Genomic DNA, 26,579 nt, shown 5'->3' on the forward strand with positions numbered 1-26,579 from the left:
TAACAGGAAACTATCTCACTCCTCATTTCCCTGGTACACCTCTTCAATGATACCTAGGCCATCTGTGACAGCTAATGGTGGAGCTGTGTGAGGATCCAACCAGCCTTCGGGCTGAGTACTGAACTTACTTACATACATACATACATACATACATACATACATACATACATACATACATACATACATGATGTCTCAGCCTTAGTCAGTACATACAAAGATATGGTATTTGTTATTTATATTTATAAATGGTTGTTTCCAGGTGCAGTTGACTGCTGAATCAGATTGTGTCATTCTGGATTTGGGTCCTGAGCATCTCCGTTGTCTTCATTGTGTGTGGTCTGAGTTCGCACCTCTCCTTCAGTCAAAATCCAGCCAATCAAAGCCCTCTCCTGTGTGGGAAAGTCCTCAGACAGAGTATGAACAGCACTACCGAGATGATCTGCGGGCAGGAGCCTTTCAATTCATGGAGGCGACTTGCTCTCGAGAGGACACGCCTCTTCCGTATCAAGTTGTGTTTTGGGCCTCACCACCAACTATGGCTTGGCGCTATCCTCAGCCGAGAGTACTTACACGAGTGGACGTCTTTCCTGTACCCTTTAAGGTACAACATATTTTTATTTTAATTTAATATGAATGTTGAAAATTATTACATTTTATCACCAAAATGTTGTATATGTAATGTTGAAACGAGCTCCATGTCTATACATTTATCAATGCAATTCATGTTATAACAAACCTGAAATTGCAGAGAAAACACATGACAGCTTTCTGATGAAGGTTACAGGATATATTATACTTAGGAATTGGCAGCACTGGACACTAAATTACAGTGTATTTCCAATAATTTGGGGGCAGTTAATTCACTTTGTGGTTAATTCACAGGTCTCCATCAATTCATTTGTTAAAGTTGTAATTTTGACAGTAATTCTTCAATCAGACAAAGCATTCATCATATCCGCTTTGTGAAAGGCCTGTAGAGAGATTCTGTTCTGGAATGTACTGATCCTGAGAATTTACCAACAGCATGCTTGCTCCTAACTAGAACCAGAAGGATTTGTTTCTGCAGGCAGTATAGCACAAGTTTACTCGACCTTCCTCCTATGCTGAGGCAATGCAGAAAGAAAGCAATTCTCAAGTCCCCTTCCCACATACCACCTCTCCAAGGTCACCATGCTATGTTCCAAACTGTAATAAGGGTATGTGACGGGCAGAATCAGCTGTGTAACATGATATATATTGTGTGTGCGTGTGTGTGTGTGTGTGTGTGTGAAATATTTTTCACAGTGAGTGACCAGAAAAAAAAAAAGTGGTTAACTGGTCCATGCAAACCAAGAAAAATACACTGAAGAAAATAGAAATTGCAACACCCAGAAGGAGTGGTGCTACATTGCTGCAATTACACATGCAGGACAAGTGTTCGGTTGTGCTTCAATGATTACACTTTCAGGTCCCTCTGGACAACAATCAATACTGGATGTGCCCAGCACGAGCTGCAATACATTGATGAATTCGTCGAGGCATGGAGTCAATAAGGCCCTGGATCGCTTCCTAAGGAATTGTGGCCCATGCTTGCTGCACTGCATGGTTCAGTTGTTCCAGAGTTGTGGGTCGCTGAGGACGGTTGGCGAGTTGTCGACCCATCATGTCCCACACATGCTCAATAAGACTGAGGTCCTGGGATCTGGCGGGCCATTCTAAGGTTGTGATGTCGTGGAGAGCTTCTCTGGAGATGCGTGCAGTGTGAACGTGGGCACTGTCCTGCTGAAACATCCTATTAGCAATGTTCGCCATCATAGGGACAACCACTGGATTGAGTACCCTATCAACGTACTGTCGAGCAGTCATAGTGCCCTCAACAAGCACTAATTGTGATTTCACATTAAAGCCAATAGCTCCCCAGACCATAATGCTTGGTGTTGGCCTTGTGTGCCTCTCGACAATAAGATCTGGGCGGCTCCTCTCCCCGGTGCATCGGTGCACACGATTCCGGCGATCACTGCGGGCAAGACAGAAGCGCGATTCATCACTAAAGACAACCCTATACCATTCGTCAACCCACGTTGATCTTTCTCAACACCAGGCCAGTCTTACACGCCGCTGTTGTGGGGTCAATGGAACACCTTCTGCAGGGACACGGGCTCGTAAGCCAGCTGCACGCAGGCGATTACCAACTGTTTGTTGTGTAACGTGGGGTGCCACAGCTGCTCGAATTTGCGCTGCTGTTGCATGGGGTTCCATCCGGGCCATCCGAATGATGCGGCGATCCTCTCTCACAGTTGTCCGTCGCGCTGGGCCTGTGCCAAGTCTATGAGTGTGGGTACCTTCATTTGACCACTGCTGCCATACACGTTGTACCATAGATGCCTGTCGGCCAACACGTGCAGCGACAGTCCTTAGTGATAATCCAGCCTCACACAGCCCAATTATCCGAGCCCTCTCAAACGGCGGCAGTTGTTGATAGCGTGCTCTTCTCTGTCCTCGAGGCATGTTTGATAGGGAACACTTCACTGCACAGACTGCAAGTCAACTACGCTACACCAGAGTCTGTATACTGGAGTTGATTCCTCCGCTACCAATCACGTGGGGAGACCTGTAGCAACAATCCAATGGGTCTGAAACTTTCATCGTTTACATACCTACATGGCATCATTCCATATCTTGAAAATCAACACAAACGACCAATGCGTTCATGGTGTTGCAATTTCCATTTTCTTAAGTGTAGCAAAAGTGGAAGAAAGGGTAGTAAACATTAAAGCTAGCTAGTGGAAAGTACATTGAGAGAAGAAAACAAAAGAAAACTAAATTTTTTGTGGTGTTGCAAATTTGTTGCTGATAAATGAATCTGTTTACCTAGCTATTGTTAATAGCATATTTGTGAGTGTGTGTACACTTTGAGAGTATAACCCAAGTTTTTGCATTACAACCTATATATGTACCATTGCCAATTCACCCAAGGCATAGCTATGTGTCACAGTGGTTAATTAAGTTTATACATTCATAGCAAGATGGAAGCTCTGCTATGTTGCTCACTAGTTAACCCAGAATTCTGACAAGTACCAATAGCTGATTTCAGAAATGGAGGGAAACAGTTCAGGTGCTTTGCATGCAAATCTACTCCAAAATCAAAAATAGCAAAAACTAAGACTTGAACAACACCACAGGAAATCTGAAAAGGCCATGAAATTCCTTAAGGATGAATCCGTAAAGTCTCAGATGCCTGGTAGCAACACAAGTGTAGTGTGCATAGAGCTGGAGCAGGTTTTATTTGTTCCGACACTTGTACACTCTGATATGTTTTATAAGAGACAGTTATCATCCTATAATTTTTGTGTCCATGTGTGTGATTTCAACAAAGTCTATATGTGCATGTGACACTATACATACTGCAGGCCGGGGAGGCAATGAGATAGTGTCCTCTTTCCTTCACGTACTAAATAGTATCAAATACAGTAGAGACAATACACGACACTTATGGATTTAGCCTTGTTAAAATGGGAGACAATTCAACGGTGGCACTCCTAGTGACTTGACCTGAAAAGTTGTGCTAAATTCAAATATCAATGGAAATGCATATACAAAAATGGATAAATAAATTACGTCTAGAAAGAAAGTGTTATTGAGATATTAACTTCGAAGTTGCTAAAATGAATGAAGAATTATTTAAAAGGTTATTATTTAAAGACTGAATTAGACATATAAACAAGATGTGAAATGGACTGCTGTCAAATGGCTTGATCTTTCATTTATGCATTACTTTTTTTGCTTTAGCATTCCTGCCTGAACTTTTACGGTTAAATTTGTCTTTTTTCTCATTTAAAAACATTTTATCATCACGTTAAGACAGTTGTCAATAAAAATATCGGCACATTCCTAACACACATGATGCAATGAATTAACATTTAAAAGCAGGACAATTTTCCTCTTAATTCTTATATAAGCGTAACGTCCCTTCTTTCTTGTACACCTTATCCAAATCACTTCTGTGACATTTCAAAACCCACAGATCACACCTACAACAACACATCGGTATTGAAAGTTAACTGCTGCACTATACAATAAAATATGCGTATTATATTTTAAGCCAGTTAAAATATGGGTTGAGCAGGTCAGAAGACTATGAAGTACTATAAAAATCTCTTTGTCACTGGAAGAGTATATATGCAAACACAATATTACTTACATTTTCTTGCCACGAGGTAAACGAAGGAAAGACCGCGCCTACTCCTCTACTTCATAGTTACTGCAGCCAAACACAGCACATACCTTTCCCCTCATGTTGAGAGGAGATATCAAGGAATGACAGATGCTGCTATTTTATTATGTCAACTGAAAACGCATAAATAACACCAAAAACTTCACACACAAATACATGTGCTCTTATGACAGAATCAGTAGTTCTCAGGTCCATCCGCTAGAGAGAGCTCTAATAGCTGTCCCTCGATATCTCGATGAGCGTCGCGTATTGTCTCTACTGTATTTGATAGTATTGACTTAAAAACACACTTGATATTGTGGAGTGACAATTGCACAGCACAGAATAAAAACAGGATAATGATCTTCCTTTTTGTTTATGTTGTGTCACTTGGAGTTTTTGACATCATTGTACAAAAGTTCTTAGTATCCAGCCACAGCTACTTGCCATGTGATAGGGACTTCACCCTGATTGAGAAGAGGAAGAGGCTCGCAAGGCATTGGTACCTGGAAACCTACATGACATTGTAATATCTGCTACATATGCTAACAAATATGACCGAGCGCAATAGCTGCAGTCGCTTAATTGCGGCCAGAATCCAGTATTCGGGAGATAGTGGGTTCGAGCCCCACTCTTGGCAGCCCTGAAGATGGTCTTCCGTGGTTTCCCATTTTCACACCAGGCAAATGCTGGGGCTGTACCTAATTAAGGCTACGGCTGCTTCCTTCCCACTCCTAGTCCTTTACTGTCCCATCGTCGCCACAAGACCCGTCTATGTCGTTGCGATGGAAACCAACTTGCAAAAAAAAAAAAAAAAAAATTGAAGTCGTTGACTTAACTGAACAAAATATGTTCATCAATATTCAGTCTGCTGCTGATTCTTTTATCATTTGCAGATCTCAAAGGTAATGATGTTGCACTTCTTAGCAAGGAATGCCAGGGTCATAAGAGTGAAATATACCTTTAGCGAATTGGAAACTTGGAAAATTGTCAATATTCTAAAAAAGGGAGTGAAGGTTTCTGACATCAGATATGTAATATTAAACAAGTGAAGGGCAAAGAGTACTTAGCAAAGAAAAAAGAAGACTACTTATTATCAATGATACCATATTTGGATGAAAAATACAGACCCTTCTATGAGAACTTGTGCCATGCTGATTTGTTTTCGAGTTTCTTTTCAAATAGCCTACTGGTACTAAAATTGAAACTACCTTTGGCACTTAGCAGATTTTTTAGTAAAAGAGTATAGACTCTCAGCTATGTTTAGTATTTCTGAATTTAACAATTTTTACTATTTATGTGACATGCAATTCAGTATTCATCATCATCATCAATGTCCCACTCCAGTTGCCCAGGTGTGGTTAACAAGCCTCCCACAGAGAGTTACAATATTGAATATCTTCCACCTTTTTGATACTTTTTTATTTGCTTTTTAGCAAATTTTTATTTGTAAACAGTACATGTTTCATTCTCACTTGGGAACATTTTCAGCTGTTATTAAAGCTTAGGTGAATTACTAAGTTTTTAAACACATTATTTGCAAGTACATTGATTCTTTTGAAAACTACTGGAATACCAATTAATCAAACGTCCCTCCAGGGTCACAGTAGAATTGGAGTCTAACAACAGCAAGACATTGAGACGAAGCTCCCTTCCCAAAAATTGACCAGCAATCAGCCTCATTGTTCTGCGTTAGACTCAATTTTGGGCACTTTAAGCAGGCTCATAATAAATAACATCTCACCTGGAAGGAGTGAAAGAAAAAAACATTCAACAACAATTTGAACAGTGTCATGAAGTCAATCATTTTTAAAACCTTTTAACCGGAAGACAAACAGACATTTTTAATGTAACAAAGTGATATTTTTAACAACTATTCCAATGAATAGATATAGTTTTTAAGCTGACCAATTATGTAATCATCCAGTCTCATTTCATTAACACACTAACCCCCACATTGTTTTAATATCATTTAATTTAATTGGTATTCCAGTAGTTTTTAAGAGAATCAATGTACTTGCAAATAACGTGTTTAAAAACTTAGCAATTCACCTAAGCTTTAATAACAGCTGAAGATGTTCCCAAGTGAGAATGAGACATGTACTGTTTACAAATAAAAATTTGCTAAAAGGCAAATAAAAAGTATCAAAAAGGTGGAAGATTTTCAATATTGTAACTCTCTGTGATTAGATTTTGATACGGAAAATGAAGCTGATTACTTGCAATAACAAGCCTCCTCCACTCCTTTCTGTCCTTCCACTTTTCCTGCTCCATTACTTCCTCCACATCCAATCCAGCTTCTCTAATGTCCTTCAATATCTGATCCATCCACCTTCTTCTCGGTCTTCCAGCTGGTCCCTTTCCTTTAACTTCTCTTTCTAATTCCCTTCTTGCTATCCATTCCTTTTCCATTCTTTTTACATGTCCAAACCATTTCAATCTTGCTTGCTGTATGTTCTGTACTAACAATTCTATATTTAGCTCTTCTCTGATTTGAATATTTTGGATTCTATCTCTTCTTGTCTTTTTAACCGATGTTCTTAAAAATTTAATTTCTACTGCTTGGATCTTACTATCTTGTCTCTTATTAGTTTCCAGCATTTCTAGTCCGTATGTTACAATTGGTATGAAATATTGTTTATATATTGTTAATTTCATTCTCTTGGATACTTTGTCATCCCATAAAAGCTCTCTGACTTGATGATAAAATGTTGTACCTTTACTTAGTCTGTTATTAATTTCAAGGTTGATTTCATTACTACCATTAATAATGCTACCTAGATATGTAAACTGTTCCACATTCTCTAACCATTCTCCGTCTATGTTCAGTTGGCTTCTCTTTTTCTTTTTTCCACAGTGCATGACTACAGTGTTGTTTTTACTGATTACCATTCCAGACTCCTTAATATTTTCATTTCAAATGTCCAGTCTTCTCTGTACTTCCTTTTCTCCCTTTTTCCAAATCACCACATCATCTGCAATTACCGAAGCATTCACTTCATCAGTATTCAGTATTAAACATTGCAATCTAGCTGTAATTATCCTTCTATTTAGTGTACACTATATTAAATATTAAATTTTGAAATGAAAACTCCTGGGATACCCTTTTTTTTAAATATAACTCCTAAACAACTTTTTGGCACTTAGCAGGTTTTTGGGTTACACTTCAGTTCAGTAATTGTCAGCATTGCAAATCATGGCTTTTAACTAATCAGACTATTCTGCTAGTTCTGTGATTCTATTTTGACACATAGTATTCCCTATAAATCATCCTTACATCTACTACTACATGTATAGAAAGGGATTTGATGTGTTTTTGTGTTGTTGGACTCAGGATATCTTATTCTAAGTTGGAAGTAACATACATAAAGGTAGTGAGAATGGTTGCTGGTACAACAGGTGGGTACAGTGGAGGAGAATACTGGAAATGAGAGGATCAAGGCTACGTTGATGATAAACTCGACGAATGAAGCTTTGTATATAAACTAGCTTCGGTGATGGGTTCATGTGAGACGAATGGATGAGAATAATGGATTTGGCCATGAAGGGCATGAGAAACAGAGGGAGACCTAGGCAATGATGGTTAGACCCAGTTTTTAACGATGCAATGAGAAGTGTAGAACTAGATGATACTGGACGACTAGTTACAATAGAGAATTATGGAGAGGTATAGTTAATTCGCAGAGGCTTGCTGAAAGGCATAACAGTTTGAATTGAAGATGTCTATTATAATAATAATAATGTTACTGGTTGTATGTCCCACTAAGTACACTAGTGGTTTTCTGAGAGAAATGTATGTTATTTAAAAGTATTTTAGTTCCTGTTTTGATGTGCTTTTTTACATTAATAATTTATTTTCCTAAAGAACAGAATACATATATTAAAATGTTGCTGTTTCTGTGTAAGATAATCCTTTGCAAATTCCTTCGTTCTTCATTTAATACTCATTGGTCAAGTACAGATAAGTAAATTGAATTATGGTGACATTATGGGAAATATTACAACTATACTGAATGCATAGAATTTCAGCCCAGCTGTCCACTAGAATCCCACAAGCACTGAGATTCGTCAGCCACATGGTGAGAGCCAACTTTTTAGGAAAGCAGGTTATTGCAGGCACTATGGAAGACTCACAACAAGGGGCGACCCTCTGATGCACTGGATTTTTCACATTGTAAATCATAACTGCATTTAGTTTCAAAGTAACGACCCACATGGCTAACCAGAGAGACATTTGGAGAAGATTGACACACACAATGGCCACGCCCTTTTGGGGACGAAAGGAGTGAGGAAGAGAGTGGATTCATAACCATTTTTCTATTTTGCACATCTCATAGAAAAACAAATAGCTATAACATATTCTTTGTTTCCTGATCTATCAAAAGAATATTACCATCTCACTAAACCTGTCGCAAGTTTAGTCTGATGAAGATAGGAGATTGTTTCATGTGCAAAATGTTCATGAAATGTCAGTATTGGTTAAGAGTAAAACAACTTGTATAAAAATTTGTCATTTTCTACAATCAATGCAACCCATGCTACTGTTCTCATAGTTGGGAAATGCCATGAAAACAACAAACTGCTCCAGCTCACTTTCCTTGACCTCGAGAATGAATTAGATCACATGGCACATAACTTGAATTGGTTAGCACTTCGACAACGTAGTGTTTGGAGGTACCTTGTATGTGCATACATTTCCTTTACGCAGCTCCAAAAAGCTACATCCAAGCAACTACAGGAACATCCAATAACTTTGATGTTATAACGAGCATCCAGTGGGGTTTGACTCTGTTGCCTTTATGATGGACACTCTTATAGTAGACCTACACCAACCAGTTCCCTGAAAACTTCTCTGCAAACTTGATCTCCAATGCCAAACCTTAAAGTACTGTACACATGACCCCTGTGTTGTTCTAAGTGAGCAACAGTGATCTGGCAGTCAGATTCATCTTCATAGTAAGTTTTCTAGTCTAGTAAGATGTCCATAGCTTATTTTTTGATCCATTACAACATGCTGCTGCTGCTGCAGTGCGTTTCTGTCATTGGTTGGCCGGCAGGCGCACCCAGCTTATCTACCTCCCGTTGACTCATCACTTCCCACTCCCCGGCATAGCGGCAAGGACAGCTCTTCACTCACTTCATCCGTGCATGAAATGAGGTACAATTAAAATTACAAATGAAGAAAATTAGTAATTAAGAATTAAGGAAATAAGCTTGGACAGGAGAGGTTTGAAATGTTCTTCTCCTGCATCCACACATTTCTGGCATCGTCTTAGGAAACTCCGATTCACACGCATAAGTTCATCTTTCATAATTGAGGCTATTTCTCTCCCGATATATTCTTTCAGTTCATCCCACATGTGAGGTTTTCTTGCATACACTTTATTTTTTAAGTCACAAACAGTTAAATCTAGGGACTGTGATGGCTTAAATCCATACTAATAACATGGTCTTCAAAAATTTCCTCAGTTAAGTTTAATGTGTCATTAGCTGCATGCGCGGTGGCAGTCTTCCTGAAAATATCCATTTCGACAGTCAGTGTCAGTCAGTTTGTCAAAAAATGGCTTGAGTATATTATCCCTGTATCTTTCTGCATTAATTGTGGCCTGGAAAAAGATAGCTCCTATAATTCTGTATTCATTCACTGTGCACCATACTCCAATCCATTCGTCATGTGCACGAATTTCATATATGCGATGAGGGTTTTCTATGCTCCAATATCTGTTATTTTGCATCAAAACACACCCGTGTAAATGGAACCATGCTTTGTCAGAGAAAAATATTAAGTGTCAATCAATTATTTCATCATGAGCATTTTGCAACATCCAATTACAAAAACGTTCTGGCTTATCATGATCATGTGAATGCAGTTTGTGTACTGCAGTTACCTTGTATGGTTTCAATTTTAACATTTTTGTAGCCCACCATGCTGAGCTCTTCGAAACCCCAGCTTCTTGTCCAAGTCATTTTAGGAATTTTGTATAATCATTCTGTAATTTCATTTACTTTTTCCTCATTAAGTACACGTTTTTTAACACTTTGTTTCTTATCGAGTAAAGAACCAGTTCCTCTCAGTTTGTTTATGAGTTTCCGCATGGTCTCTCTATGTGGAGGGTGTATACCTGGAAATTGTATTTCAAAACACCTAACGACTTCCCTGCAAGATGCTGTTTTCACATAATTATCGAACATAAATACCCTTTCCTCCACTGTGTACATATTTGGAGGCATCATGAGAATTATACCCCGAAGTAACACCTCACAACTAGAGAACAGTTGGAGCTTCAGATCAACCAACACTTAGTACACGTTCTAAGCACGGACCTGAACTGTGAAGTGCAGGCATTCCTGTGCTGTCGCTGCACTGTGTAACGGGAAGTGATGAGTCAACAGGAGTTAGATAAGCAGGGCGCGCCTGCCGGCCAACTGATGAGAGAAACTCACTGTACTACTATTCCTCAAAGGCTCATAAATCAAATTCTGAATTTCCAGTTCTGCATTTTTTGGAAACGGTTTGAATTCTCACAATGTGGGTTGTGGTTACTTCTGAATAAAATAAAATGAAAGATACCAACACCTCTCCTTTCAATTTTTATATCATCTCCTCTTTCTGTTGCTCACACTTGCACACTGATCCGTCATTGTGAACCCTAACATGCATACTTATTCATATTCCTGTCTTTTTATAAATGATTTGATTCATTGGGATAGATTAGGAAACACAGTAAAGGAATATAAATGATTATGAATGTTTGGTGTAGTTTCCTTTGTAGTTACTTATGATTCCCATGTTTTGTTTCTTAGATGAATCAGTTGATAAATTTCACTGTCCTGAAGTTTAAAAAATGTATGTTTCAGTCATGGTGCATTGTCTGTTTGCAGGTGGCATCTGCAAGACGAGATGGATCGACTGAACATCAAGATCGAGTTTTGTGCTCACTACAGTACTGGAGTGAGTGCCAGGCACGTTATCAATCATACGCACAATTCTACTTGTCAGAAAGTGAGCCATGTCACCTGGAATTGCCGAGTGAACCTCGTCGAGCTGTAGCTTGTACGTGGCGTGTGCGACTTGCTCTGGAGTCCGAAGAGGAAGAAGAGGACTCCCGATCTCGTGTTTCTGTCTCTCCACAAGCTCTTGCTGCTTGCATGAGGGTAGACTCTTTCTTTTCTCCTTCGTTTGTTCCCACTCTGCAGGTAGCAATCAACATAACATCTCTACAGTTATCACTTCATAATCATATCTCTCCAAATATGGCTGCAAGACCAATGCCACCACCTTTACAGAATTTTACTCCTGACAATTTAATACCAGAAACCCAGTGCTTTATGTCTACAGCTATGGATAATTGTTCATTATTTTTGTGCTCGTGGCCTTCTGGTAGTTCCATCATGGAGTTTTCTAGTCGTATACGCTGTGATATTATAGACTATGCATATCTCACTCAACATTGTGTTGTGGAGCCTTTTCAGATGCAGTTGAATTTTTCTACAGGGAACACATTTGAAGTATCTTGCATTACAAAACCTATTTCAATAAGACTTGGTCCAGCCATTGGCCACACATTAGCTGTCTCTGCCCAGCTGTGGACACAAACGTGGCAGACTTTCTCGGAGGATGCACTTCTTGAAACACAGGAGCAGTATCAGATAGTTATTAGTCGATATATTGTATGCAATGACACAACCACCTCACTGAGGTTTGGGCAGATGTCAACAGATGAAGATATCTTATTACTGAGCAGGCATTGTCATTTGTACTCATGGAGAACACAAAAGATTAAACAACAACTACGAATAGCAATTGCAAATGGAGCTTGGACATGGAGTGAGCCATTTTGTATTGATACAGATGGATTGCAACTTTGCTCTCTAGTTGATGCCAAGAAACATAGAATTAATGTTGTAATTGATGTAACCTCATTGTCTGCTACACAGAAACAAGTTGTGATATCTGGACAGTTAGTTATAACAAATCTTTTAACTGAAGCATTTGAGTGTAAAGTTTTATCATCAGCTGAAGATGACAACAAAGTTCTTCAAGCACAAAATCTAGTAGCTGTAGGCCATGATACACCACCGTCTGTGATATTGACCTCTACAAGTAAAACGGCCTTGAGAATTCGCTTCCATGGTTTGGACAGTCTTTGGTCTGGTGACATACCTTTGAGTGAAAATCCCAAATCTGCTCAACCTTGGTTGGTGAAAATTCCTTTGCAAGAGAAAGGGCAATTCCTCAGCATCTGGTGTCGAGTTATTCATCAAATTATTGGTCAGAATCAAAAAATTCTTGCTATGCTGTGCCCTTTGTATATGATCCGATCTCATTTACCTGTTGCTGCTAAAGTTGTGGTTGACACTCCAGGCCTTAAAGTGAACATGTTGGCTACCATTACAGGAAAAGGCCAACAGCAGCAGTTGTATTGCCCTGGAACCATAGACCATTCACACAAATTGATGGTTCAGCTTGAGAATGGAATTCCTCCATCCAACCCATATGTCCCTTTGTCATACTCTATGATTGATCAGCGAACTTTTTTCAAATTGAATTCATTGGGAGAATTAGATATCAGTCATATATTGAAATCTCTTGTAACAGTTCCTGACAAAATATGGCCATTTGTTGGGGATGAGTACAGGAATACAGAGTGGGTAGAAGCAGAACAGCCACAGACATACGTTCAAGTGAAGTACAAGCCTCTAGGACCGTACTGTAGTACGCTGCTAGTTGAGTTGCAGCCTTGGGCTCTCTTCGTCAATACCCTGGGCTGTTCTGTAGCAGTTGTCGTTCAGGAAGTCACCATCTTCACAGTGCCACACCGCGGTGTAGTCACCCCTCCCAAACTTGAAGGAACTTTCCATTTGGCGTTAGAAATTAAGGGAAGAAAATGTTGTTCTCCTTCTCTTCAACTTGCTCGTCCTGATTGGGGTAATAGTTTCTACATGCCTCGAATTGCCGGTCTTATCCCTGTTACTGGTCAAATTCAGACTATGATAATGTCTAGCAATCTGGTGAGTTTTGCAAACATCAGCTCCAACCTCGAGGAGGATATGCGAATTGTACATATCAGACCAAGCTTTATCCTTTGTAACCACACAGACATCGAACTTATAGTGTCAACCATAGCTATCCGAGACTCAGAGGAGAGGAGAGTTCTCTCTCATGAAATGGAAATTTGTTCTAGTTTAATTCCACCAGACTTGTCTGCTGGTAGTAATGTTGGTATTCCCCTTATTGAATGGCTGCTTTTGGGTGAAGGAGATAAGGACATTGTACATTATCTTGTATTTAGTACGCAGCAACACAATCGGGTCTGTTCAGGAAGTGGTAGTGACTGGAGCTGTCCTGTAAGAGTAAGTAACGGTTTATCTCGGCACTGCTTCACTATTCCTAACAGACTTTCTGAACATGGTCATGCAGTTAACGAAGCATTTGTCTTGACTGCCCAAGAACGTTGTGGCCAGGTGTATTTATCTCTTTACCGAGAGCCATATCCTCAGGTGACTATTCATAATAAATGTAATTTCAAGCTATTGTGTGCTCAAGGAACACCAGAAAATGATGGTTTAGCCATACAAGAGGCAGAACATATTGAATGGTGGTGTGCAGTGGAACCATACACCTCTGTTCATTACTTCCTTCCAGGTTCCCTAAGACAATTTCCAGATGTGGTTGGTTCAGGAACTACCCCTCCAATAGTTTTAGCTATGGCAAATCCACCCTCTTATGAAGAGCATCAAATTTGGTCTCTCTGTGTGAACATATCAGAAGTACAAGAACAGTTTGTGTGCCTGCCAGGGCATGGAGATGTCAAGGTCCATGTTGAATTGCTGTGCCACACTATTCATGTTACTATTGAAACTGTGAGCCACATCGAGATTTCAGCTCGTGATATACGAAGCAGATTACTTGAAAGAGATATGGAAACAACAGTTGTTCACTTTGAAACTCTTAATGGTCAAGACGGACCTTTGATGGAGAAAAATAATGTTAAGTGTTCAATCCCCTCAACATCCTCAAAACTAAAAGCGAAAGATAGCTATTCTAGTCTTAAATCCTTTGATAAGTCAGTTTGTGAAACAGCTACAGAGACAACTATCAGTAGTTACAATAGTGCACTGGACGTACTTCCTGAAACTTTGCATGCATCAAGGGCATCATCATCTAGGAGGTCTAATTTATCTGTAACTAGTGGCTCTAGCAAGGCTGTGTTAAAAGACTCAGAAATTGAAGACTCTTTGCAAGATTTTAATTCTTCAACAGCATTTCAGGGAGTGTTTTTCATTAAAGGTCTACATCTAATCCTTTTGGATGACCTGCCGAAGTCAGGTTCTGAACGTACAGAAGTTATTATGCTAACCTTAGACAATGTTTGTGCATCTCTAGATCCTCATTTGCAGGCAAATGGTAATGAAGGTCTTCGTGTATCTCTTTTGATAGGTGATCTCCAAATTGATAATCAGATGTACCAACGTGGTGGATTTGATTTTCCAGTTGTGTTGTTGGGACAGATCCCCAGACATCAAAATGGTGGGTTGTTCTCTCTAAGTGTTCCTGCTAAGAAACTCATGGAGCAGATTGAATCCAATGCACTTGTAACAGTATGTGCAACCTTGGAAAAACACAGTACTAATTTCATAGCAAAACTTGTACAATTATCAGTTGGATCATTGAGTGCCTACGTGGAAGATACCTTGATTACCAGATTGATGGAGAATTGTACCTGCTTCCTTCCTAATATGTTAATGTATTTGCCAGTATTGGTGGTTGATGCAGGTTATGTAAGTTCAGAAGTAAACTCTTTTTTGGTGCCTGTGCCTCAGGCTGTATTTTGGGATTCTCGCCAGTTAGCCTCCCCTATAAGATTATACAGTCTATCAGTTAAACCACTGTCGGTACTGGTAAGTGTCCATACCTCTGTTAAACTTTATGTAGCACTTGACCACTCTCCATTACAATTTGCTGCATTTGAACGACACCAGTTGGTAACAACGCCATACCGTCTTGGCCATACAATTGCCATGCACTATCTGTCTGGTGCAATCTTTGGAATGGGATGGGTGGTGGGATCACTAGAGATCTTAGGTAGTCCTGGTGGTTTCGCACGCACTCTGGGTACTGGATTGCGTGACTTTGTGTACATGCCTTATCAAGGTATTCTTCAAGGTCCTTGGGCATTTCTAGTAGGCGTTTCTCATGGATCAGCATCTCTGATGAAGCATATTACAGCTGGAACCCTGAGCTCAGTAACGAAACTTGCAGCAAGTATTGCGCGCAACTTAGACCGTCTCACTCTGGACAGAGAACATCTCCAGCGAACAGAGGAACTGCGTCGCCAGCATCCTCAGGGTCTCGCTCAGGGCTTGTTGCAAGGTCTGACAGGGTTGGGAATCAGCTTACTTGGTGCAGTAGGTGGTATTGCTCACCATCCTCTACAGTCCATGATGAGCGACGGTGCATCTCCTCGAGGCCTTGTCACTGGGGTCGGTCTTGGACTAGTTGGAGTAATTACAAAGCCCCTGAGTGGTGCAGCTGAGCTTGTGGCACTGACGGGAGAAGGCTTGCTTCATGGCACGGGCTGGACGATCCAGCCCAAAGCTCGCCATCAGCCAGTCATTGAGCATGCCTTTTGTGGTATTAACTCTCGTCTCAAGTACAGCTGGAAGCTCGTGCCTGGTTTGGCTGCAGGTAAGCATACATTACTGCATGTAACAGAAGCTACTTACATTACATCCTCTGGTGGGTACCAAGCTGTAGCTTTGGTTTTGACCACTCGTGCCCTTTTCCTTGTAAGTACAGAGGAAGATGTTACTCACAGAGTTTTGGCCTTGTCAGAACTCACAGGAGTTGATAATCCCTCTGACCCCACTCTCCTGAGCTTCCAGTTCCACACACCAGGCCCCTTACGTGAAATGGATGCAGCCTCCCATGCCAGAGTGGTCGATTTTGTCCGACGAAGCAGTGGTCTTGTGACCACTTCAAACACTGAAGAGCAAGTGGACCTGGACCCTTCTGTGCCTTGTGGGCGTGTGGAAACTGAAATACCAAACATAGAAACTTCCCTGACTTTCTATGTCAACCCTCAATCTAGAAACTATTTTCTTACTGTTCTGGCTCTTGCCAAACAGCAAAGCCAAGGCAAAGGTTTCTCTATACTTTGAAAGAGAAGGTCTTCATGACACACTTCCTCTGCAGGATGGAGATTTTAATTTATTTAACTTTAAAGAAGGAATGGTTTGTTATCCAGCATTTCATGTATGAAAGAATAATCTGTATCATTTTACGGAGTAATAAATTTATTAAAGAATAGTTACTTTATTCGGTCATTGCTTGAGATTGTAGAGGAAAGAGTTCCTTGAGGAAATGAGGGGCAACAGAATGTAGAAAGACCACTTAACATAATAAATAGACAGAAAGTTATTGTCATATTGCTGCTAAAAAGGACAAACTCAAAGTAATAAATGCTCTCTCACTTCAGATTAGAAGTGAAATGGCATTTATGAGATCTTTTCTATGCCTGGAAATGCCAATTTCAATAGTTCCAGTAGATTTTTACTGATGATAGATTGTGAGACTATCCGGTGTTCTAAATGTGGTGAAAAATAATTCTCCACACTCTTCAGTGATATGAAGTATGGTGCTCTACTGATTGTACAGTGTAGTATTTGTCTTTTTATGTTTGTTCAGTCATGTACAGTGTTATACTAATTTAAAATCTGGTTGAGAATGTGAGATTTAATTAATTTTATATAATTTATATAGTGAATGTGATTGTAAAGTTTATGACTACAAAGATTTACATTCCAAATAAGTTTTTATTAGATGGAAATTTATATGAAATTGTCTATTTTGAATAAATATTATGAGAAACTCTCATTCTTGTATGTAACAATTTTCAATGACCTTAAAATATCCTGCCTTACCATCAACCAAAATGTATGATGTTCTCAAATTTCATTGATTTGTGACCTCGAGTTTTGCACCGTAAGTATAATCACCTTAATCACCATTCTCTGCCTGTAAATTTATCCACCTTTCAAAATATATTTATCTTCCTTCAGAAATGTTCAAAATTATTGAAGCAGGAAGTTTTCATGATAGTAAATGGTAATTTTTCTAATTATTAGACCTTGTTCACATTTTGAAAACACATCTGTTTCACTTTCTTTACATTAGTTCTTATGATGACAGGCTGGTGGTCCAGCAAAATGAATTCATTTATAAAGGTAGAGGAATTGACAACACCTGTAGGTATGTACCATTGAACTTGCACATCAAATAGAATTATTCATATGAATTCTTCAGTACAAGGAATTAGACTCTGTTTAAGAAACGTTTTTCTTCTATTGAATTAAAATTCAGTATTGATATTGGTGGGTAGAAGCAGAATGTATCTCTTGCAACTTCATCTTGTGGTCCAGTATCGAATGGACACACACATGGAATTCTGCTCTCAACGAGGATGATGCATTCGACTGACTGTTGTGGTGAAGACAGACCTTACTGCAACATGGCAATGATGCAAGGAAGATGATGATCCTTCTTTCCATTCTTCTAAATTACTGATGTAATAATGATGTGAATTGATTTTGTTATCTGAATTTTAATTTTTTACTTTTGAATGTATAGAGGGCTGAGATCTTGTTGTTTTATCCCCTGAAGGAACAATCACCAACATCTTATGCATAAATTTGCTATGGAACATTTTGTCAGTGCCCATCTTAATTTTTTTATTACAGTAAATGTACAATATCCTGAGATACAGAATAATTTTATTGTTGTTTAGTAATAATTGACTAAGTTGATTCATCATCATCTTGAGCAGTTTCCAACCACAGGTTGGGTCTGCTTAGAACATAAGCCTCTCCATCGTTTTCTGTCCATCCACCACTTTTCTTCTGTCACTATCCTCCAGTTCACTCCTCTTGCCTCAATGCTCTTCTTTACACCTTTCAATCATCTGTCCCTCGGTCTTCCTCTAGGTCTACTTCCATTCAACTCCATTTCTAACATCTTTCTAGGTATCCTCTGGTATACCACTGCAGCCTTGATTTTTCTATCTTTTCCTTTTGTACATATAAACAAATATCTACATCAATGGTGAAGTTATTGAATTTTATTGAAGCTATTAAATGTAACAGTGAAGGATATCATGAGGGGCAGCACAAGGAACTAATGAAGATACACGAATTAACGCAAAATTGTTTGTTGATAAAATGGTGATTTCAGAAGAGCAATGAGCTATAGAAATTGGAGATAAAGATACTAACTTGTGCATAGCTTGAAGTACTCAGAAAGTGAAATAAAGGAGTCGCAGACTGTGAAACTCCTAGACCAAAAGAAGACTTAAGAAATACAACACAAGGTAAATTACTTATCTGTAATGACTTAAGGAACTGTAAGATGGCTTATGACCAGAATGAGTAAATATTGGGTACCAGCATCACAAGTGACATTTCTGAGAATTATATTTCAGATGACACAGGGAAAAATAAAGATTTGTTGAAGAGATGGTTGATAAAATAGAAAGGAATAGGCTGAGGTGGTTTGAACATGTTAAAAGGAACTAATCTCATTTTGTTCCATATTGAAGATACAATAAGTAATTCTTTCAAGAATAAAATTACTGTGTCCACCTATTCAATACAATTATATTGTATACATGAATTTGATGAATTTATAATTTATGAATTTGATGAATTTATAATTCATGTAGGATTTAATCGCTACAAAATATAATTGTATTGAATAGGTGGACACAGTAATTTTATTCATGAAAGAATTACTTATGTTAAAAGGATGTTGCCATTGATGCTTTCACGGCCCGTATTTATAGACATGATATAGACTTTTGGGATTATGCCATGGCAAGAAAGTAAGGTGAAATTCTTTACATTCCGCAGAGAACTTAGCTCTGTGTCATCAGAAGAAAATCTTGACTGTCCACGAGAAATGCTTCTTAAACAATGAGCTTTGAATTTAGACGTTATAATAGAAGTGGAAATGGTACGTTCAACACCCAATGTAAAGAATTTTACCTTATTTTCTTGACATGACATAAGCCCAATAGCCTATATCATGTCTAAAAGGATATTAACATTGCTGCTTTCACGACCTGTACTTGTAGACATGATACAGTCTACCCTTTAATCCCATTTCCTGATATGGGGTCGGGGATGAGGTGAGATGAAATTATAGCGTGCTTTTACAACCAGATGCCCTTCCTGATGATGGCAACCTCAGTTGAGGTGCTAATGAAGATGAATGACGAGTGAAAATTGGGTAAGGATGTGGAAGGAATTGGTCATTTTTGGACGAGCTGATGAATAGTCGGCTGTTGCTTTGCTTATCGTAGTGATAAAGTAGTTTTAATTTAATTTCGTGTGGCTATTACTAGCCGAGTGCAGCCCTTGTAAGGCAGACCCTCCGATGAGGGTGGGCGGCATCTGCCAAGTGTAGGAAACTGCGTGTTATTGTAGTGGAGGATAGTGTTATGTGTGGTGTGTGAGTTGCAGGAAAGTTGGGGACAGCACAAACACCCAGTCCCCGGGCCACTGGAATTAGCCAATGAAGGTTAAAATCCCCGACCCGGCCGGGAATCGAACCCGGGACCCTCTGAACCGAAGGCCAGTACGCTGACAATTCAGCCAATGAGTCGGACATAAAGTAGTTAATAACTATTAAAATTTTGTGTGTTTGTGATCCGATTAGTGCAATAAATGTTGGTGTTTAGTGTTTGTTAGTATTAGTCAAGACCAGTGTTATTTACAGTATTTAAATTTTGCATTGAGTAGTTCTGCTGGTATTCAGTACATTACATGCTCTATGTTATGTAGGTTAGATTTACTACATTTCGATTTTGGGTTGGGAAAATAGGAAATAAGATTCCCTTTTTTGTTTGTGCCTTCCTCAGTTTTTACATTCGTGCAGGCAAGAGACATGGTATTTCATATAGCATTTCAAGACGCGTTCCACTTATCACAAAGGTAATAATTTCTTTAAATAAATAAAATGATACCCTTTTACGTGTTATTTTTAAAAACTATTCCACTGGCAAAATAGCTATGATCTTTGTATTGTTGGTGATTAATGCTGCTCTTCATATTCGAATATTGCATTATTCAATATGGTTAAGATTCCTGTATTCCCATATTTGTAGTTCTGCATAGTTCAAATCTCCGGTGTACTTTGCATCTTCGATCTTTTGGCATTTAAGGGCAGTTTTAATTTCTGTAAACTGTAGAAAAAAGCCATCATCACCATCATCATTTTCCCTTTTCCAGCTAACACCAGGTGGGGGCAAATATGGTTCCTCTCCACTTCGTCCTATCTCTCCACCATTTCTTATCCAACACTGTGTTCCAGTCCAGGTTCTGTTGTCCTATGCTGTTCTTCACAGAGTCCATCCAGCATAATTTTCACCTTACTTATCCTTTCTTCCCTGTCATCTGTCTTTCTAGTGCCTGATAAGGTGAAATGGGCCTACCTATTCAATACAAATACGATGAAATTTTCATAATAGTTATATTATCATTACAACATTCACATTATAGTACTGGTTTCAACCAACCTGGGCCGTCATCAGCTACACATATTTCAAAATTGGCACAATGAAACGTTGAAATACACAAAAACATCTAAAAGGGAAGAGAACACATTAAAATAAATCTGTAGTAAAAAACTTGAAGATGACACAGATATTTAGTAATGTATGGCAGAAATATGTTGGATAACGAGACACTATGTTATACAGTCTTAATCTTGCTTAGCGTTTTGATGAAAGATACATTTGACAAACTCTTGAAACTGAGTTGAGGGGGACATCTATAGATTGTTACTGTGAGAAGATGTTAAGTCTGTCGATACAGATTGAATGTGTCCAGAATAAAGGAAAAGTGAACCACTGTGATTGAACAAAAGGTCTAAAAAGATTAATATAATGAGAACTTACCCCTCTCTTTTCTCACACAGCTTCAAGTGAGTCTTTTCTCAGCAGCGGAGTATGCCACACTGATCATTGAGTTGAGGCAGAAGCTGGCGGTTGGAGTTCAGCTTGCAGTTGGGAATGAGGGGAGAGAGAAAAAGTCAGGGTGGTGGAGAGCTGACAAGAGCATTGAAGCTTCTGCTCATACTGGATTTCTGTTTTCTATAAATAGGAATAATTATATCGAATAAAATGGTGGGCTTTTTGATTGTGTTTACATTGGCTGAAAACATTTTGGATCAGGGGTATCTTATCGGCATGGATAATTATTATTGCAGTCCAGAACTCTTCAATCTTCTAAACAAATTCAGTACAATTGAATTAAAATCTAGCAGGTTCCACCTTTTCAGTACAAAATACAATGTTGTTGAATGGTATTTACAACATTATTTTTTACAGAACATGTTTCGGTGTTTCATTTTGACACCATCATCAGCTGTATAGTAAGTGAAAAAACTTGGCGATATAAACAATGAAAAACAACATATTGCTAAACTTAACTCCTTAAAATCTAAATTATGCTGGTTTGATAAACTCTAATTTACAACAAGAAAACTCTTGTGATATTGTAAATATAAAATCTCATCTGGGTGATGAGTTGTCTTAAAATTCCGTAATGGCTATAATTCTGTACACTCGTAATCATCATCATCATCATCATTTCCCTTTATCCAGCTGTAGCCGGGTAGGGGCAAATATGGTTCCTCTCCACCTTCTTCGGTCTTTCCACCACTCCTCCTCCAACACTGTGTCCCAGTCCAGGTTTCTTTCTATAATGCTGCGTTGGATGGTATCCTTCCATCTCAATCGTGGTCGTCCACGGCCTCTCCTTCCTTGGACTTGCATTTCCATCACCTTTTTTGGCATTCTTTCGTCGCTCATTCGCTTTATGTGCCCAAACCATCTTAGTCGGCTCTTCTCTATTCTATCATTCATTTTTTCCACTCCAATTTCTTCCCGGATTTTCTCATTCCTTATTTTGTCTCGTCTACTCTTCTGTATCATACTCCTCAAGAATTTCATTTCAGCTGCCTGTATTCGACTCTCATCCTTCTTTGTCATTGTCCAAGTTTCTGCTCCGTAAGTTGTTATGGGTACGTAATACATCTTGTACATAGTATCCTTTGCTTCCATTGGCACATCTTTGTCCCATAACATATTTCTTACACTATGATAGAAACAACTTCCAGCTTGAATCCTTTTACTAATCTCAGCATCCAGTCGAGCATTCTCCATTAATTCACTCCCCAGGTATTTAAAAGTTTCCACTAATTCCAGGGGCTTGTCTGCAAGTCTAATCTGACCTTTCCCTTCTTTCTCCCCTCTCGTCATAACAAGGGTTTTACTCTTTTCTACACTTATTTTCAATCCACATTCTTCAATCTTCCCATTCACCACATTCAACTGTTCTTGAACCTTCCTGTCGTCTTCTCCCCAAATCACAATATCATCTGCAAATAACATCGTGTTCATTTCTCTTCCTCCATATGCTGCTTTTGCTGTTCTCATGATGTCATCCATTACTATTGTAAACAGGATTGGTGATAGAACACTTCCCTGTCTCAGCCCACTAGTTATTTTGAACCAACTTGTCCTGCCAACTTGTGTTTGCACGCAACTACAACATTCCTTATACAATGCCATGATCATTTTTATTAATCCCTGTCCAATTCCTTTTTGCACCAGACTGTCCCAAACTTTCGTCCTAGGGACACTGTCATATGCCTTTTCAATATCAATGAATGTCATCACCATATCATTCCCGTACTCCCAATGCTTTTCCATTAGTTGTCTCATAATGAAAATGGGCTCTATTGTTGATCTTCCACTTCTGAAACCAAACTGATTTTCCTGTATCTGCTTCTCAACCCTCAACCTTATTCTACTTTCCAGTATTCTTTCCATTATCTTAGCAACATGGGATATTAGAGTAATTCCCCTGTAGTTCTTCAAAACTTTCTTATCACCTTTCTTGAAAATTGGGATGATTATTCCTTTTTGCCAATCCTCAGGGACCTCCTTATTCTCCCAGACATTCCTGAGAACCCGATATGTCCACTGCAGGCCTACAGCTCCAGCTGCCTTTATCATCTCCACTGAAATTTCATCTATTCCAGCAGTTTTTCCATTCTTCATCTTTCTTACTGCCATTTCAATTTCATTCATTGTAATTTCTTTATCCATTTCTTCGTCAACTAATTGTCTTTCCTGGTCGTCCATTGAATGACTGTCATCCGTTCTTATGTTCAGCAGCTTCTGAAAATACTCTCTCCATCTATTTCTTATTTCTTCTGGCTTTGTTAAAATTATGCCACCTTCATCCTTCACAAATCTGGTGTTTACTTGATCTCTCTTTTTGTTTCTTAAGATACCATACAGTAATTTCTTGCTGCCCTGCGTATCATCTCTCAATTTCTGTGTGAATAAGGCCCAGCTTTTCCTCTTTTCTTCCTCCACTACTTTCTTGGCCAAATTCTTTGCCTCCACATATTTTCTTCTACTTTCTTCAGTCTTAGATGTTTTCCATGCCTTCCATGCCATTTTCTTTTCCTTCACTTTAATCTTTACCCTATCATTCCACCAGTGTGTTTCTTTGTCTTTCACATTTCCTGATGTTCTACCACACACCTTTTCTGCACATCCAACTAGTGCTTCCTTAAATCTTTTCCATTCCTCTTCAACATTCCCCACCTCTGTCCTGGGTACCAAGGGTATTATTTCCCTTTGAAATTCTTCTTGTACGCTTTTCTCCTTCAACTTCCATACTTTAATTCTTCTCTCTCTTCTTAATTGGGGTTTTTCAATCTTTCCAACTTTCAATTTTCCTATCACAACTCTATGATCTCCACCAAAGGCTTCTTCAGGCATGGCTGTTACATCTACAAGGTTCTTCCGGTGTTCTTTCTCTACGATTATATAATCAATCATGGTCTTTGTTCGTCTGTCTCCCCAGCCATACCTTGAAATCTTCTGACTGTTCTTCTTCCTAAACCAGGTGTTTCCAACAATCATTTGATTCCTCATGCAAAAATCCACCAACAACTCGCCTTCTGGATTTACATTTCCATATCCAAAGGGCCCTATAACATCTTCCTTTCCTTGTCTTTCCATTCCAACTTGTGCATTTAGATCTCCCATCAATAGTACTTCCTTATCTTCTATCTGTCTCTCCACTTCCTCTAAGAAGTCCTCTAGATGTTCATCTATGCAACCCGTTTGTGGGGCATACAACTGAAATAGATCTTTCACGCCATTTTCAAACTGGAGTCTCGTCATCATCATCCTATCGCTGACGTACTTTGTATATTCCAGATATTCTTGGATTTCTCTTCTAAGTATGATGGCCACTCCATTTTTTGCTTCAGGTCCTCCGCTGTAATACAGCCTGTATCCTTCTCTCAGAGGGATCTCCCCTGTACCTCTCTTCTTGGTCTCGCACAGTCCAAGTATGGCTATATCTTTTTCTATCATGAAGTCCACCAGTTCTTCTGTCTTTCCAGTCAGTGTCAGTACATTAACTGTCGCAATTTTGATGTAGTTTGGTGCTGGTTGCCCATTTTTCACAGTTCCCCCAGCACCTGAAGAGCTGCGCGTCGCTTTTAGCAGGGGACGCCCTAACCTTTTCCGAGGCACCATATCTGCTTTGTCCATATAGGCTATTGTTACGATGGGCTCGCCACACCCAAAGGCATTTTATACCTACTGCCAGGTTCAAAATTAGGCCGCCCCTAACATGGAGACAGACGCCTTTCGTAGCCGCTCCTCTGGAGTACAGACGCTACGGGTATGCCCCTTCCGCCATCTCCGCCGTACCGAAGTCCACCTTCTCCGCCGTAGATGCCGTTGAGGTCTTCACTCGTAACCCTGAGCTGGGACCCATACCAGATGTTACACACCGGGTCAGTGTGCTCTGGGACTCACATAGGCAGGGGCGCCACTCCCTGGGTAGGGCTGCCTCCGAAGAGGGTCCCTACCTGCTACCAGTTACACTCGTAATGTTGGATTCAAATATGATCTTAAAATTGAGGAGTTAAAGTTGAATACAGTCCTTTAATGTTAAAATGTTCATTTCCTATATACATTGTTAGCCATTTGTAGATAAAAACTCGTGTACAATAAAATAGTTGAACTGCGCCGTCTTATAAGCTTTGTTAATGTGTAGAAACGTAGTTTATGTGCTGTATGTATAATGGTTGGAACTGTGATTTGATTTGCCCTGAAGTTGTTAGGCGGGCATAGCTTCTCAGTTCAATGTGCAACCCTGTAATGATGAAAGCCCAATGTTAATAGAAAAGCGAGAAAACTGATAAAGAAACTGATTGATTCAAACTGTTGATGAGGTCGACTCATCTCTACGGCTGTGTACTTCGCGTGAAGACTGCAGCACTACGAGTGTGTCTGCTCATATCATGTGCTATCTGATGAAGCGCTAAGGAGGGGGAAGTAGGGGCGGTACGGGGGATGTTTCCAGAACGTTGATAATGTAGGAGAGGGTCCGGGGGGCGTTGTGGACAAAGATAGTAATATGAAAAACTGTTGCGTAGAGTTCGAAAGACGTTCAAATTTTCTGGAATTCTTAGCTTATTGCGTAATAGAATCAAGCAATCATATAATACTTTGGGTTTTTCCGAGATTTCATTCAGATTATGGTTGTCATTATAATACTGGTCTAGATGTATTAGACACACTTCCGTAATATCAAATCTCGGTCCCTTAGCTAGTGTTTCCATGGTCTCAAGGTCTTTATCTATGCCTGTGAATTTATGTTTGTATTCATGGGTATATTGGCCTACGGCTGAAAATCTATGATATTTTACAGCGTTAAGGTGTTCTTGATACCTGACATTAAAGCTACATCCAGTTTGCCCTATATATCCGCTTCCACAGTCTCTACATTCCAACCTATATACACCTGATTTAGTATATGGATCGACTGTATTAACGGCTGAAGCATTATGTAAAGCTGTTGTACTTTTGTTATCTGTCTTGAACGCAATCCTAATATTACGTTTCTTGAAAATATTTGTGATTCTATAAACTTCTCTATTAAACGTGAAGGTCGCGATTTCTTTTGTTTCTGGTTTATCTTTAGTCAAGTTCGTGTGAGGGCGATGTTTAAATTTACTTATTATTCGTTCTATAAAATTCCTTTTGGAACCGTTAGCTTTAGCCATAGATCGAATGATGTTCAGTTCCTTGTCCAAGTCTCGCTTGGACATTGGTATGCTAAATGCGCGATTCACCAAGCTGTTATAGGTCGCACATTTGTGAGCTAAGGGGTGTATCGAATCATGTCGTATTGTGACTGAAGTTTGTGTGCGTTTTCTGTAAATGCTAAAAGAAAATGAAGAGGCGTGCCTGTTGATCTATTTCGGATTCCAAAGTAAATTTTATATCAGTAT

The 26,579-nt window shown here is 39.3% G+C and overlaps 1 protein-coding gene across 1 annotated transcript in view; it reads left to right on the plus strand.

Annotated features, from left to right (window-relative positions):
- The window catches only part of Vps13B (vacuolar protein sorting 13B), a 300,908-nt gene extending 283,839 nt beyond the window's left edge, over positions 1–17,069 (plus strand). The window contains exons 25-26 of the mRNA XM_067152027.2: positions 260–601; positions 11,075–17,069. Coding sequence (XP_067008128.2) covers positions 260–601; positions 11,075–16,354 — 5,622 coding nt within the window. The 3' untranslated portion in view covers positions 16,355–17,069. The remainder of the gene's footprint in view (positions 1–259; positions 602–11,074) is intronic.
- The last annotated feature ends 9,510 nt before the right edge of the window (positions 17,070–26,579 follow it).

Source organism: Anabrus simplex, chromosome 7, assembly GCF_040414725.1.
Source record: "Anabrus simplex isolate iqAnaSimp1 chromosome 7, ASM4041472v1, whole genome shotgun sequence".
Lineage (NCBI taxonomy): Eukaryota > Metazoa > Arthropoda > Insecta > Orthoptera > Tettigoniidae > Anabrus > Anabrus simplex.